Raw genomic sequence first — 15,456 nt, 5'->3', positions numbered from 1 at the left:
ACTGATGATAGATCTGAGAATGAACATTGTCAAAATGACAGATTAATGTTACATAAGAACATGAAATTTTATAAAATTCGTAAATTTTGAATTGCTATAACTTTTCATTTTCTTGGTCAATTTTCACAAATCAAATTGCAGTTTATAGAAGCATATAACAAGCTCGTGGTAAAAAAAAATCAAATGTAACAGACATTGCGAAGTACCCAAAATTAATAAAATAAAAACTAACACCATAAAACGAATGGCACGCATAGACTAATAATTGAGCGCATGGAGTAATAATTGACGGCTGTCCTCGCAACTAGTATCGGTTTGTCGATGCCACAGTAAAGATCAAAGGACTGTACGCACGCGCTATGTTCGAGAGCGGAGATGTGCGTCCTTTTGTTGAATTACCTTGGTACAACTCCCAGCAACTTGATTTGATATTATTTACTATGATTTACCAGGTGCTACCTATAATATATTGGCTCCATTATGTGTCGTACAACTAAAATAAGGAACTTTCGTTAATAAGGTATGTTTGATACAATTTATACCACCATGTTCCTATATATTTGAGCACTAAATTGTTATCTATTTTATTTATACATTAGGCCTATTTGAGTTTTCATAGTTAAGCAGCAACTTTAAAAAAAAAAAGCAAAAGTCTTACCTTACGAAATTTCGATTAAACAATATTGTTGGGAATTAATAACAAAAATGATTCTAGGTGTACGATATTGTAGGTCTCGTATCTCTTGTGAATGTAACTACTATAAAAAAAATGCAAGTTATATATATAATAGCGCTGTTCAAACATAATTTAAATACAATTCACAATTCATTCCATCTTTACATGTAGGCCTATATATTGTGTTGACAATAAATTACAATGTAAATTATATATATCGAAGTTCAAGTGTACAATAAAAATTCTGCAAAGCATCAAGTATTTTTATTTGCCATTCGATTTATAATGCAAATTCATTTCCAAGTAGGCAACTTAATAATCACTGATTTAGACCCTATGTTTTGTTAGGACCCAAGCCAAAATATTGACATAGCTTTGTTTATTATTTAACTCTAGTAATTATCTTAAATCATGGAGTATGACCCCTCAGTCAAATACTAACAATTGGTATATAAATAAATTTATTTATACAGTAGAACTCCTACTAATGAGACACATTCGGGACTGAAAAGAATGTCCCCTTAACAGAGATGACCCAAGGGGACACTAACCAAAATTGTCTCCTTAATATTCATTATAATTTTATTTCAGTTGACCTTAGAACAAGTTACAATTATATAGAAATTAAAGTTAAACTTCATTGTAACAATAATTTGTAATGCAAAGACAATACATATATAATGGAAGAAAAGAACTAATTTGATTAAAACAACAAAAGTTGTATAATTATATTCCAGATTCTAGTGCTATGACAGCAGATACAGTAGAATACAGTAATGACTTGGAAACCAGGGCGAGGGTTACGATATGTATCCATATGAAAGTATATACACAAGAAAATTTAATACCATGATTAAAAGCCAAATAGATAAAGGTAAGCATAAAAAGTCCCATAATCAGTTTATTGACCTGGGTGTTTATCTACACTCTTTTGTAAAGTATGAGTTTGTAATAAAGAATGATGATGATGATGATGATATATATATAGGCCTATATGAGTGAATAGTGAGGGTGTGACGGCCATCCAAGTTTTATAACTGGTAAACATAGCATTTCGATTTTGATTTTACATTAGAACTTTATATTTCTTATTAAATGTAACGATTGTAATAATAATAAGCATGATAAAGATTATATAAAGCACATGAAACACACAACTCAGGTCTTTGGGGAGAATTCCGTTATGTTGCAGTTGTAATCAGCTAATTTTGTATTTGTGAACATACGGTACCCATGTACTCCTGGGTAGAGAGATAAAACTATTGATAACGTACATGCTCAGTAACTGTTTCCTCATTTATGACTTTGTCTTTTCATACCAAACAATCCATGATGATGACGCTCACATAATGTGATAACAAAATTCAAACGGAATCTTTGATCTTATTTTCAGTGTTAGTTATATTGTAACGTTTCACCGATTGTGCAATGTTTGTCGAGGACGCCAAGAACGTAGGGGTTCTACCTCAGCGACTTCACAGGAAGAATAATACTAGTATGACCATGGAGAAAATATAACTATGATATGACAGGGCTACAGTACCAAATTTCTCTTGTGGCCACCCACTGGAATTGGAATCACGGAATTACAAATTATGCATTCGGATACGATGTGGACTATAGTAGCCTAACGTAGGAAAACAATCAGTAGTGTAGTAAATTCAGATATACTTTGAACGGGGAACACGAACAACAAGAATACCTTAAAATCTGATTATATCATCATGTGTGGACCTCTGGGTATTCTAATTATTTTCACCCCTTTGGGCTGCTGTCAAAGGGGTATTTTTGTTACACTACTCGATCCTTAACTGGTTCGTCCTTTGAACCCAGTGACTATTAACACCTTATATTGATTTGCATAATTATTCGATGATTTGATAGCATGAAATGAAACACCACATAAGCCTAACCCAAGAGGTCTAAGATGTTCTTAGGCTTTTCCTTTAGGGTGTATTAGGAGCGCCAGAGGGTCAATTGGACAGGGGTTCCAAGTCTACCGCAACTTACGAGAGTCTCCCTGAAATCGTGACGGACACCCGCAAACAACCATGATTCTCACGAAAATTAACCCATCTCCGCAAATTCATAATAATTGCATGTTTTCATTACTTTTTTTTCAATTTCCTTACTAAGTACTAAGCCGGTGCCGATCGGTATCAATATGTGCAGTGAATTAAAAATAAATGTGTTAAGAGAGCTCATTGGTCTGATCAGTGTGGATTAAAGGGGGACAGGCCAGCCCGGGTTCCCCATATTTTTCAAAATTATAACAAAAATGGAGTAGAAAAGAAATTAGTATTAACATTTAAGTCTAAAAGTGCCATTTCCGGCCATCTAGAGGTACCATAATCATAAATGTTCTTGCCTCTTATAGTTTTATTCAAATTTTTTATCAATTTTAAAATTACATAGATCTATAAACTATAACATGGACCATTATTTTTTAATCTTTTCTTTTCATTTGTTGACCAATAGTAATTTATAAAACAATGAAAATAAAACATTTCTACTTTTCTAAATATAAATCACATTTTCTATTTTTATATAATCGTTTCTAGGCAGTGTTACCGTATTTCCTAGTTATCATAATTTTTTTTGTATCTCATATTATTATTAGTGTAAAATGTATCTTTATACTAAAATATAATAGACAATGAAAAGAAATGATGTAGGCCTACCTGTATACGGTAGTTTAATATTTTTTTCTTAATTTCAGTGAAATACACAAAAGCACACAAAAACGTGAATTTATAATCGTTATTTAAAAAAAAAATCCCTGTTCTGGTGATAAGCAGGGTCTATATTATATCGCTAGGCCCAGGCTGCGCTCGTAAGGCTGGACCCTCCCCCACCCCTTAAGTTTTACCCTGGCTGCGCCCCTGGGTTATTCTAATTATCATTGTCACCCTTCTGGGCTTCTCTATCAAAAGGCTATTTTTTCATTTCTCCCTCCTTGACTGGTTTGTCCCTACAACCCCTTTTATTGATTTGCATTTATTCGGTGATTTGACAGCATGAAATAAAACACCAAATAAGCCTAAATCAAGAGGTCTAAGATGCTCATAGGCTCTTCCTTGGGGATAGAGGAGCCCAAGATGGTCATAATATTTGTATGTTTTTCACTGCTTTATTATCAATTTTCTCACGAAATTAAGTATTAAGAAAATGCCGATGGATATCACTTATGTGCAGCAAAATAAAATTAAATGTGTTAAGAAAGCTTATTATCAGTGACGGATTCAAGGAAAAGGGGGATTAGAAAAGAAAAATTATATTCAAATTTAAGTCAGAGAGTGCCGTTTCCGGCCGGCTATCTAAAGGTGGCATATTCCATAATCATAAATGTTTAAGAAAAAATTCTTTTATCGATTTTAAAATGCATAGATCTATAAACTATGCCACCGATTTTTTTCTTTTGTTGACCAATGGTCAATTCAACAATCAAAATATATAAAACTTACTCTACTTACTTTTCTAAATAATATAAATCTAACTTGCTAGGCTTAACAATACATTATACCAAATTCAACTTATCCTTTAATACTTGTATTCCACTCATTATGACTTTCATGTCTATTGCGATGATGTTGTTGTGTTGTAAACATTTTGTCTTCTTATTCCAAATAGCCTGTGATGCAAGAACACTTTGAAAACAGATGCGTGTGCCGTGCAGTTTTCTGTGACATTACATACTGTACATAAAGGTGATTCACTTATTTTATATTGAAAACGCTTTTTATTGTTAATAAGGATTAATTGCATTCATAGCAGTAATTTTAAATTAAACTGTCTTATTTAATTTTGTATATTATTATTTATTAGTAGGCCTATGATTATTCATATTACAAATTTAAAGCCCGTCATGATTATTCTGAACGAAATTTAAGTCTGCGAATTGGAATATATATATAGGTCTATAATGATTTTTTTCAAATATTAAGAACCAATCTAATACATTCTAAGAAAAATGCTTCTGAAAAATAGATTCCTTTTGGTATTTTTTAATCTTTGGATATAGGTTTACAGTATATATATTTTTATTGGCATCCACCTCCTCCCCCTCTCGATAAATTTATATTTAGCTTAAGGCCAGAGAAAATACACAATTTATCAGCCGTGTTTAAGGCTGTTGCAATACTTTTATCATATCGTCGGCATAGCGCTATTTTCCCGATTGCTATCTTTCATATGAATTCCTTTTATAGCTTGATTATTTATCAATAACAGGTATTTCAGCTGAAATTATAAATAAAATCGCAGATATGGGGGGTTGGGGGCACCCTGGCTAATACCTCAGTGTAGGGGAATTGTTCGTCAATACACTGCGCCTTCCTTCAGAAGTTCATTGAGTATTTTCGATTTCCAGACAGCGCCACCAACGACGGATTCAAATTCAAAGCTCTTATCACATGCATAGGCCCTACTTTTAATTGCATTTGCATTTTTCATTATCTTTTTTTTTTAATGAATTTTATTTTTACTTTTGTTCTGTTGTATGGTCGAACCTCTCAGTAAGGTCCAAATTGTGCTTTTAGACCACCACATTAAATAATAACCTTATTTGGATAGGAAAATTAATTTTGTTGAGACAACCTGCCGGATGAAAGTGTACCATATATTAATGTGTTGGTAAAAAGAAACAAGAATAGTTCATAATTATTACTGAATTGGCAAATATATGTTTGGACTAGTAGGTGCTAGGTAAAGTTTGGTTTCCATACAATAGGTACACGCTATCGCCGCCAGCTTTCGGTGATGCTGATTGGTTGCTCGAATTGGGGAGCCTTTCCCGATTGCTTCAGGAACTGCTACGCAGTACAATTGCACCTAAAACACTTATTTAAGGAAACCAGACTATAGAGCCCTGTCCACTGATACGAGATCCCTCCATCCCAATGTTACATGACCTCTGAATATGACATATATAGATGTGATGGTCTAAGGACAGCAGAAAATATTTGACAAGAGGCCAAAAAAATGCATTTCTTAAGCAGTGACTTTGAAATCAGGATCGATTGGGCGGTCGGAATTGTTTTTTTGTAGGTGTATGCCTAACTTTAGTGTTTGAATTACCCAATATATTTTGGTTGTTAAAAGAACATTCCACAGCCTAAAATCAGCTACATAAATAACTTGAAAAAAACCCCCAAAAAACAACACTAGATTTTCAAGAGTTTGGGTCAGTCACGTCATATGTGCAACACAATTTCTTTTGGCCTAACGTGAGCCAAGCTAAAATACAAGATAAATTTTTAGTTAACATATAAAAAGAAACAAGGCATTCAGATTGGTGGTTCACTAATTTCTATATCAATTTTATTATTCATGAATTAAGAATCTCGCTTACTTGATTCTATTCCTACAATCAAAACATACACGATTATTTCTTAAGCTCTGTCCACACTATCAAATTTTCTTTGACAAAAAACTGTTGTATGCCCATATATAGTCATGATGTGCCTATATATGGTCATGATGTGATGTCATCATGACCATATTTAGGCATGTCACATGTTTTTTGTCAAATAAAAGTTGATAGTCTGGACAGGGCTTTAAATATATTATCTTCAACATTGCGTGCAAAATAGGAGTTTAAAAAACTGATAGCATATGTACAACAGAAAATATCTTTTAAAATTCTTCTTGTTTCTCTAGAAATGGAAGTCACCTCTAAGCACATTTAAATATATTAGTAATTATAAAACAATTAAATTGATTGTTGTGGATACGCAAGTGCTTTACTGGTGGTACTATAAATTTACTTGTACATAATATCTTCTTATGTTTCAAAAATTATCATATAAGTTAAATTGTTATGTTAATATACATATTTAGAAAAATATTAAATCTATTGATTTTACTAATAGACTAGTGCATGATTATTAGTACAGTAATATAGACTACAAGCAGATGTGGACATCCTTCTGCAATTTTACAACCTTTCCCAGAGAATGATACCAACCGTATGTCTTAACTACAATTAGGAGGTCACCATGGCATCACCTGAACTGTCCAACTTATCTTCTTTAATTTCAAAATTGGGCTTCCTGATTGGTCGGCAGGATGCTCCTCGCAAGTGACGGCGTACATCAGCTGCACGTGTGAACTCGCGTCCACATATAAGACAAGTACGCGTGAATGCGCCGACATGAGTGGTCAAGTGCACCCGCAGGTGACTGGCTTCGTTGAAAGTTTCATCGCAATATGAGCATTTATGCGTCATTGTGGTTTCGAAGTGTATACACCGGTGCATCAGCATCTGCTGTGCATGGTTGAAGTTCTTCCCGCAGATGTCACAAACTTTACTCATACTGATTTCGCCTTCTTCCAGAGCCTTCATCCCCGAGTCATCCTCACCATCAGATTCTGCAGTCAGTATCACCGAGACCTCATCATCACCCTCTTCCCTCTCATCATCTTCCCCAATCATATCTTCATCTCCATCAACATAACTCTGAATCTTCTCAACCAATAAACCAGCTGCATCATCCTCATCCTCATTATCGTCGTCATCTTCTGCTACCACTGAGCAGGATAGGAGGACTTTTTCGTACTCTGCATCCAATGGCTCTTCTTTGATTATGATGTTGTTACTTTCTTTGGGCAAAACTCTAAAAACCTCATTATCCATTATTTCATTCTCATTTTTTTGTTTGACAGAATCCAGCTGAGAGAAACACTCGCTCATACTGGAGTCGATGTTCTGGAGCATGGTACCGGGAGTGATCTCCCCATCTTCGTTGATTTCTTCATCACGAACCAGCAGTCCTTTCTCAGTTTGCTGTTTGAATGTAATGTTGTGACACAGATGGAGATGAGTAGCCAAGCTTGACCGCTGACCGAAACTTTTACCGCACAAGTGGCAACAGATCATGTGACCAGTATGTGTGTGCTGATGTTCTTTGAGGCTAGCCAACGTGTAATAAGATTTATTACACTGAGCGCACTTGTACTTTGGTAAGCTGGTGTGGCGAAGCTGGTGAATCCGGAGTTCTCTGTGACGATGGAACTGTTTGTCGCAGACTTTACAGATAAACGGCTTGATCTTAGCATGAGTCTGGCGATGTTCTTTCATATGGTGATGGTACTTGTAAGTTTTCCCGCAAACATTGCATGGGAAGCGACCTTGATCATTCCTTCCAGGAAAGTCCTTTGCACCACCTTCACCAACATATTCCGTGTGGAAGCGATTCATGTGTTTACGGAGGACGTCTGGATTTCGGAATGTCTTGTTGCAGATTCCACATTCACATATGGTCTGGCTCGTGGATGCTTCACTAGCGGCATCTCCTCTGATGTTCTTTAGCATTTCAAATTTAGAATCTTCAGGCGTTTCAGCATTCACTGCTGGATAGTTGCTGGCTTGTGTCGAATCACCGGCAGGAAGAATGGCCTTCAACTTAGAATTTGGTGAAACACGCTTCCTGGATGGAGTTTTATCAGCAGAGGAAGTGGATATTTGGGAAGAAGGCAGCTGAGGCTTCGCCATCATAACATAGTTATTTAAAACCTGCATCGATCCTGATTGAACCTGCGAGTTTGCAATCACATTGCCCACCGGTTGGAGCTGGAATAGGTTGCTGTTTGGTATCAAATTGCCCTTTTCATCAACCATTTGGATCTGCATCGGGGTTGGTGTAACTGTGCTGCTCTTCGTGTTCACTTGCATTTGGATGGGTTGTGTAAGTATAGCTGTTGGTACTGGCGTGGTGGGGGGATTAGTATTTGTCACCTTGGATTCAGACACCTTCACTTCTACACATCCATCGTCATTTTCTGAGCCAAACTGTGTTTGTTTTTCTGAAACTGTAGTTCCTCTACCATCAACGATACGTTCAAAGTTACACGATTTCAGCACGCCAGTTCTATCAAACTCTTTAAGGAGCTCCCCAGAAGCGTAGTATTGCCCCTTCTTTGTGCTGTCATATTTAACCAACAGAAACACCTCACATCTTGTCTGGATATACAATTCATGAGCCTAAAAGACAGACAAAAATAGAAAAGTGAATTATGCAAAAATGTGTGCTTATTACAGTATGTCATATAGTATACATAGCAAATTAGTACAATGGCATATCCATTTTCGTGTAACCCTTTGCGATCAAAGAGTGTAATATAGAAACTATACTTATGCCATGTGAAATAGTATTGTTTAGGAAATGGCCAGTTGCCAAGACACTAAAACGAATATGAGATGACTTTAGTTGCTTCTGGGACATTAGGTTAACAGTAATGATCTAGTTCAAAACCTCATATTGAAAAAGGTTTATAAGTCATCCAAATGTTTTTCCCAACTGATCCCAAAAATTGGCTGCCATCTAAGTTATGTATATAGAGGCTGAAATCGATGATGAAAATACTAATAAAAAAAGAGGATTTTTTATTATTTTTTCAGACGAGGAGGTATGAAAGGATAGTAGTTAAGCTACAGTAGGCCTAGGTGAACAATTGACCGGATAGCACAGTTGAGTTTTTTTTTTTTGCAATTTGCAAATTTGATTCATTGTAGGAGTGTTATAAAATCTGGTTGGTAAGCATTAACTAGGTATGAACATCTAGCATATATTCATATTGGCCTACTGTAGGTCTACATTAATAATTTTGGTAAGACACTTTTAAAACCAAAAACAGGTTTTCTTGTTGTTTCAAACATAACATTTCACCAAACAAATTAATCATACAAATCAAATCTGTTGGAATTCAGATGATGCTCTACGTCCTAAAACGACGGCCCACAAACTATGGGCCGCTACCAAATTTTGGGCCGCAAAACATTTTTGTAGGGCTGCGAATTCATCCAGGAGAAAAATAGTTATGATTTTGTAAACTGCTTCATTGATAGAGCAATTAAGCAGTTTATATAAAATGTTGTCACTAGAACAGATAATGATGTCAAATTATTTTAACATAAGAACATGGAGATAATTTTCATGATCAGAGCTTCTTGCTACATTTTTGGTGCAGCTGGGCCAAGACTTGGTGCCTATAATCTCAAATAGAGTAGGCCGTGAGATAAAAAGTTCAGAATAATAATTTAAACTGGAAATGCTCCTTTTAGGTTGCACAGTAAAAGCATAGCCTCCCCACATGATTTTCCTCTGAGAATTGATGGGTAGTAGTTTGAAACCAATCAGTCTTACCTAACTTTAGCTTTCGTGGCAACAGATAATTCAAATAAGAACATATCAATAACAAAAAAATAATAAACAATAATACAATTTAGTCATGATGACTGCAGGCAGCCACTTGTTACCAAATTACCTTCATGAAAATTGTCTTTTTGAGATGATCCAGGACCCAGGCTCTGAGCATGTCATTTTGTATATACTGCATGATGCCACAGTTCCCTTAGGTGTGATGTTACCTAATCTGAAAAAAAAAAAAAAAAATGTATTGTTAATACCAATCAAAGATCTTATAATTACAAGATAGTTTGCAAATTCTGTCATAATCTCAGTGTCACTGTACAGCGCCCTCTTGCTTTCATGGGTGGCTCTTATGCTAGCGGCATAATAAGGGTCTCCCAGATGCATTTCTCTCTTTTCAATATCTTCAGTACTGTGATACTGTTATATTTTCTGTATTTGCTTTTATTACTTTGGATCAAATAAACATGTCTGAGTTCGAGTCTAAGCTCCAACCCCTATGGGCCCTAGTGGCTCGGTAAAGATTTACTATACTTATTTTGACAAATGGTAATAAAACAGTTCTTAAGCCCTGTCCAGTCTATCAAATTTTATTTGACAAAAATACATGACATGCCTAAATATGGTCATGTCATCATGACCATATATAGGCACATTATGACTACATATAGGCATAAAACAGTTTTTTGTCAAATAAAATTTGATGGCCTGGACAGAACTTTTTTCAGTCGATCAAATCAACAGCTACCAATATAGCTACAAGCATTGCTTTTTTTGATAGGATTGACTTTGGGTTGTTAAAACACTAAAATTACACTCCGATAATATCTATGTTGAGCCATTATACTGTAATATAATTAATTAATAATAATAATAATAATAATAACAGACATTTATATTGCCATAACAATATAATTAATAATAATAATAATAATAATAATAATAATAATAATTATATATTGCGCCAAATGTTTATCAAATGCGAAGCGGACTTTTCAATATGTTTCTCCTCCCCGAGGGTCACTTCATGTCCTCTGCAGCCGGTAAACCGGTGCACTTTCATCTGTCCACGACAGGGGCCTATTGGACCGATACACCGTTGTAACCCTATACTCGTCTAGAAAGATGTACCGGGCACATGGGCATTTGTGTACTGGGCCTATGGTTTATAGTCCTTATCCGAGAAGACTTGTTCCACCACCAGAACTAGGAATTAGCCGGCCACGAACCTGGTGCCCCTGCCTTAACAGCTTGGCAATTTGACTTTTTTTTTATTGTCCATCATTGTTATTGCTATATCAGTTTAAACACACCACCTGTGATTACTAGTACTGTATATACTCGCGTAAAGACAAGGCTTAAAATAGCAAATTACTATTAAAAAAATGGGATTGTTCTATACGTGCGACATACAAATTTTAGATTTTTTAAAATCCTGTTCGTCTTTTGTGTGGATCGTCCGTATTCACATAAATTTACTACTGCAACGAAGCTACTAAAATGTTAGTAGGCCTATGAATGAACGCAATTTTAAATACGGGGAAATCAAATTTTGATGAATATTTAAATCTCATAAAATGGAACTATTTGGAAGATTAGCCTTGCATTTGCCCTCCATTTTTAGCCAGCTAGATGCAGTATCAAAACTATAAAAAAATCAGCAAAAGTATGAATTCCAACATTTCAAAGGGGGGGGTCGTCTTATATGCCCGACATACAAAATTCGTCCAAAATTCTTCTCCAAACTCGGGGGTCGTCTTATACCTTATATAAGCGAGTATATACGGTAATAATAAGGCCAAATAACAAAAAATACTTGTTTCTCGTCCAGGTTTTTTCAAAAAGTTGGTGAGGGAGGCACTTGTTATTTGTTTTGTTTTTTTGCGCGTCATAAAATACATAAAAACGCATCTGATTTTCTTGATAGTAGTGCATACAGTCATACAAACAAAGAGTCATACAGTAAAGCACCCAGAGGACATGACAGCAAATAAAACACACATGGTACAGTATGGAATTTATTTATGTTTTATTGAAAAAAGCAATGTAACAGAAATATGAAATACCCTATAGTGTACATATTATATATTGCAAACTTTCTCATAAGAAAGCTTGGTTAATGAACATTTAACTCTTTCCCAAACACTGTCCTTCATGTATGATTTTTCTGTAAGGTGAAATAATGACTGCGACAAATGCACAAGATCCTCTCGTTTCAGCACCTTTTTGCATGTTTGTGTGCTTCTGGGTTTTGATAGCCTGTGAAGTGTTCAAAAAGTTGTGGGACACCACACCCCCTGTCTGCAAGGCACCATGGTGACAATCAATGCCCCACATGACACTAGTAAGAGTGTTGATAAACCCCTTCCCAGTGGTATTCGCATTTCCGTTCATCCATCCAAGAGAGAGGGAATATAACCAGTCCACCATGTCATTCCGCATTTTTAGCAGGCCATTTTTCCTTTCTACTGGCTGTTTTTCTGGCAACATCCACTTTGGTTTCGCTGCTGCCATCATAATACCAAAGGCATTTCTAAGAGGCTGAACATTCTGTATGAAAAAAATTGTAAAAGTAGGAGCTTATTGTATAAAAAATGGCCACCTTGCATTGTGATTCTTCATAAACAGAAAAAGCAGAATATCATTTTTACAATAAAAAAAAATTACCTCTACTATATGCTGTCTTTTTGCTATGTTGAAGTCAATGAATATCCCTATTCTCGTTGCTGTCTGGATTTTCTCAGTATCTGGGATACTTATATCTTGTGCCTCCTTTGAGGTGCCAACACTCACTTCAAGCTGTTAAAAACAATTTTGCATTTTTATCTCAACATATATACTGGAATTAATTGGCAATGTGGAAAGGTAAATGTGAAGGCAAATGCCAAGAGGTTGGGGCATGGGGGACAGGGGCCTAGGCCTACCGCCGATCGCGGCCCGTCTAGGCCTTTACTAGCTAGCCTAGACCTGGGTATACAATGCTTAAAGCTCTATAAATATGTTCATAATAGACGGTTTTTAACAACTTTACTTTTCGAAGAGTTTTGGAGAACGTTTAAGTTTATTACCTAGGGCCTAGGCCTGTATTCCAATAGGGAACCTCCAAAATATCGTCAAGCTTACTACCTGGCCAAGCAAGGCGGCTAGGCCTGTGACAGTGTGACTCACCGTTTCAGTGTCGTACAAAATGTCATCTAACGGCTCCTCTGCTGAGTTTATAGCACCATAGAATCGTTCATTAAACATTTCTTTCAATGAAAAGTCATTGCTTTCTTCGATAGTTTTGGACCATCAACATCGGAGAACCTTTAGAGTCGGTTCTAATACGACTTACTGTCAACATTTTGACATGTCTAAAATCCACTGTTTTGCTGAGCCACGCTGTAGAGCCCTTTCTGTAAAAGATTTCTTGCGTTTGTAAACTTCAAAACACGTCAAAATCGGCTTATCGTTACCATACCACTATCGTGCTTGTGGAGTTTTCGTGGTTTCGGTCTAGAAAATGCGTCAGATATCGTCATTTCAAGTTTTTTCAGAAACAAAAAACAAAATTTTGACAAATAACAAATAACAAAAAAATCGACGCGGGCAGGGACGGGAAACAAGTGATTTTTGTTACTTGGCCTAAAGTACTACTTGATTTTTATAAGTTTGGCATTAAAAACATTTTTTATTTTTGGTAATAGTTCAGGATATAGTTTGTGATTGGGGATACAATAAATATTTTGTTTGTTGTGTTAAAGAAATCTTTGCCTTTTGATTGGTTAACATTTTAATCAAGTTGTTTCAAATTGAATTGTAATATATGTTTATTTTGATTTGGGAAAAGTGCTGAGAATATTGTCAAAAAAATAAATAAATGTACGTCATATTCCCTTGCAAAAATATGTCATACACTGGAAAGTTTAAACTTTTTCTTAAATCACAATTACAATTTTCAAATATTTTTTTAATAAAATAATGATGTCTCCTGTACACTGTTTTCTAGTCGGAGGCATTGTTAATAATACTATAAAAAAGAAACACAAGACGATGGCATGGATGACATCTACCTATATACTTGTCTCAATCGTAAATATTACAAAATTAAATTTGTTTGAAAGAATAAATGTATCATAGTATTCAATGCATCTGCTCTGACAATTAATTTAATATCACACTGATTTTGCGGACTGCACCATCATCACATCAGCCTTCTTAATAATTAATATGTATGATTCCTTTAAAAAACTTCAGCAGATAAAACAAGTATTATAATTATTATTTTTAAATCATGGTTTTGTAATGTAAGCCAATAATTTGAAATAATAGACTGGGTTTTCTATGGCTAGGCTCTAGGCCTCATCCAATCAAGAGCATCTCTAGGCCAGGCTAGCTACCACCAGAAATAGGCTAGGCCTAGCCAGTGGTTAGAGATGTGTTTAGTTACAACAAGGCTAGGCCTAGTCTATTCCCGTATTTTGATGCTAAATAACGTCATTTGATCGAGCATCAAGTGTATGCAGAATGGCCACTTATTTATGTCATGTATTTATTCGATTTCTATATGTGTATTAAATTGTGATCTTTACATGAAAAATTTATGCTGCTGTGGCCTATCCCATTTCGTAGTCGATAAATTGTCGACAATACTTGACCTTTTTCATGATGACACGGTCTGCCGCAAAGTACTCGTGGGATGGATTCAATTATTCATATTCGGAGTCGTTAAAACAAGTAAATTATAGGTAACAACTAACACCAGTTATGTATTTAACTTGCACTCCCAATATCTTAAAATTACAGGTGGTTTGTTTCATACAAATTCGAGATATAAAACCAAGTCTAGGCCCATCCTTTTTCGCAACGATAGCTGATCATAACGCGACCCAGTGCGCAGTGACTCGCTCAAAGACGCGAAATAGGGCCGTACAGCGTTGGCGTTCGCGCCGCACGGCCATTGACGATCATGCACAGTGTGTGTAATGCAATGCAATCAACTCAACACACCTCCACGGCCCTAGTAACTAAAATTGGGTGTTTAACGAAGTCCTGGTTATAAACCGAAACAGTAAATGGCATTAACTTCAAGAAGACATAAGTACTGTCTACAAAACTTTATGACAAAACAAATTAATTGTGAGTTAAATGCTTACCAACTGCGCTTACAAAAGCGGGCTCGGGGAAAAGGACGCCTCAGCTCTCGCCACTTCCTACGTAGCGTGTTATATGGCGCCCTCTTAAATGACACATACTGCGTTTTGAAAAACATGCAAATTCGAAGCTAATATTGTACGTGCGTGCAGGACATGCATATTTATATTTATATAACTTATAAAACTTTCTATACAAAGTTTTGGGACTTAAGTGGTACTTAATTACAATGTATTTAAGTATAGATAGAATACACACCACTATTATAACTAATCATAGTTTTTGTTTTATTTCGGTTCATGTGGTTAGTTTTCATGTAGGGCCACATCAATTATCATGGCCCAAACGAATCGTCAGGTTTATTTATTTTCTGGTCATTCTTGGCCACGTCCCTCCCCTTAAAAAAATAAAAAAGATTAAAATAAGTAGTTTTATATTAAAGAAAATAAGAAGAAACATCTATAGGGCTATGTTAGGCCTATATATATTCTATAAATA

At 35.5% G+C, this 15,456-nt stretch overlaps 2 protein-coding genes and 1 long non-coding RNA gene across 5 annotated transcripts in view; all 3 read right to left on the bottom strand.

Moving 5' to 3' along the window:
* LOC117113150 overlaps positions 1-740 on the bottom strand; it is an 8,552-nt gene extending 7,812 nt beyond the window's left edge. Inside the window, exon 1 of the long non-coding RNA XR_004446156.1 lies at positions 659-740. This is a non-coding gene — a long non-coding RNA (uncharacterized LOC117113150). The remainder of the gene's footprint in view (positions 1-658) is intronic.
* Positions 741-5,966: 5,226 nt separating this feature from the next.
* Positions 5,967-15,062, bottom strand: LOC117113131 (zinc finger protein 90-like). 3 transcript variants are annotated; one of them, XM_033256375.1, is made up of 3 exons: positions 14,961-15,062; positions 9,941-10,048; positions 5,967-8,657 (listed from the first exon to the last, which is right to left on the bottom strand). In XM_033256375.1, the coding sequence occupies exons 2-3, from the start codon at positions 10,010-10,012 to the stop codon at positions 6,660-6,662; spliced, it is 2,070 nt and encodes a 689-aa protein (XP_033112266.1). In that variant the 5' UTR covers positions 10,013-10,048; positions 14,961-15,062; the 3' UTR covers positions 5,967-6,659. The 3 variants fall into 3 exon arrangements, with proteins under 3 accessions (XP_033112266.1, XP_033112268.1, XP_033112267.1); XM_033256377.1 differs by lacking the exon at positions 14,961-15,062 and adding an exon at positions 14,815-14,834; XM_033256376.1 differs by lacking the exon at positions 14,961-15,062 and adding an exon at positions 14,463-14,677.
* LOC117113132 lies at positions 11,667-14,454 on the bottom strand. The gene is made up of 3 exons (XM_033256378.1): positions 12,994-14,454; positions 12,493-12,624; positions 11,667-12,375 (listed from the first exon to the last, which is right to left on the bottom strand). Exons 1-3 carry the CDS (start codon positions 13,069-13,071, stop codon positions 11,953-11,955), a joined length of 633 nt encoding a protein of 210 aa, XP_033112269.1. The 5' UTR covers positions 13,072-14,454; the 3' UTR covers positions 11,667-11,952.
* Positions 15,063-15,456: the final 394 nt, after the last annotated feature.

The sequence above is a fragment of the Anneissia japonica genome, unplaced genomic scaffold (genome assembly GCF_011630105.1).
Source record: "Anneissia japonica isolate Jap-2015-1 unplaced genomic scaffold, ASM1163010v1 scaffold1812_len1207588_cov181, whole genome shotgun sequence".
In the NCBI taxonomy this organism is placed as follows: domain Eukaryota; kingdom Metazoa; phylum Echinodermata; class Crinoidea; order Comatulida; family Comatulidae; genus Anneissia; species Anneissia japonica.
Note: the sequence above shows the minus strand (reverse complement) of the source record. Positions and strands in the feature narration are given on the sequence as shown.

Coding starts and splice junctions, on each gene's coding strand:
- LOC117113131 (XM_033256375.1), bottom strand. CDS start 10,012: ATGCAGTATATACAAAATGACATGCTCAGAGCCTGGGTCCTGGATCAT. Junction 8,658..9,940: donor AAAAGACAATTTTCATGAAG/GTAATTTGGTAA, acceptor TCTGTCTTTTAG/GCTCATGAATTGTATATCCA.
- LOC117113132 (XM_033256378.1), bottom strand. CDS start 13,071: ATGTTTAATGAACGATTCTATGGTGCTATAAACTCAGCAGAGGAGCCG. Junction 12,625..12,993: donor TTTTGTACGACACTGAAACG/GTGAGTCACACT, acceptor TGTTTTTAACAG/CTTGAAGTGAGTGTTGGCAC. Junction 12,376..12,492: donor AAAGACAGCATATAGTAGAG/GTAATTTTTTTT, acceptor TTTTTCATACAG/AATGTTCAGCCTCTTAGAAA.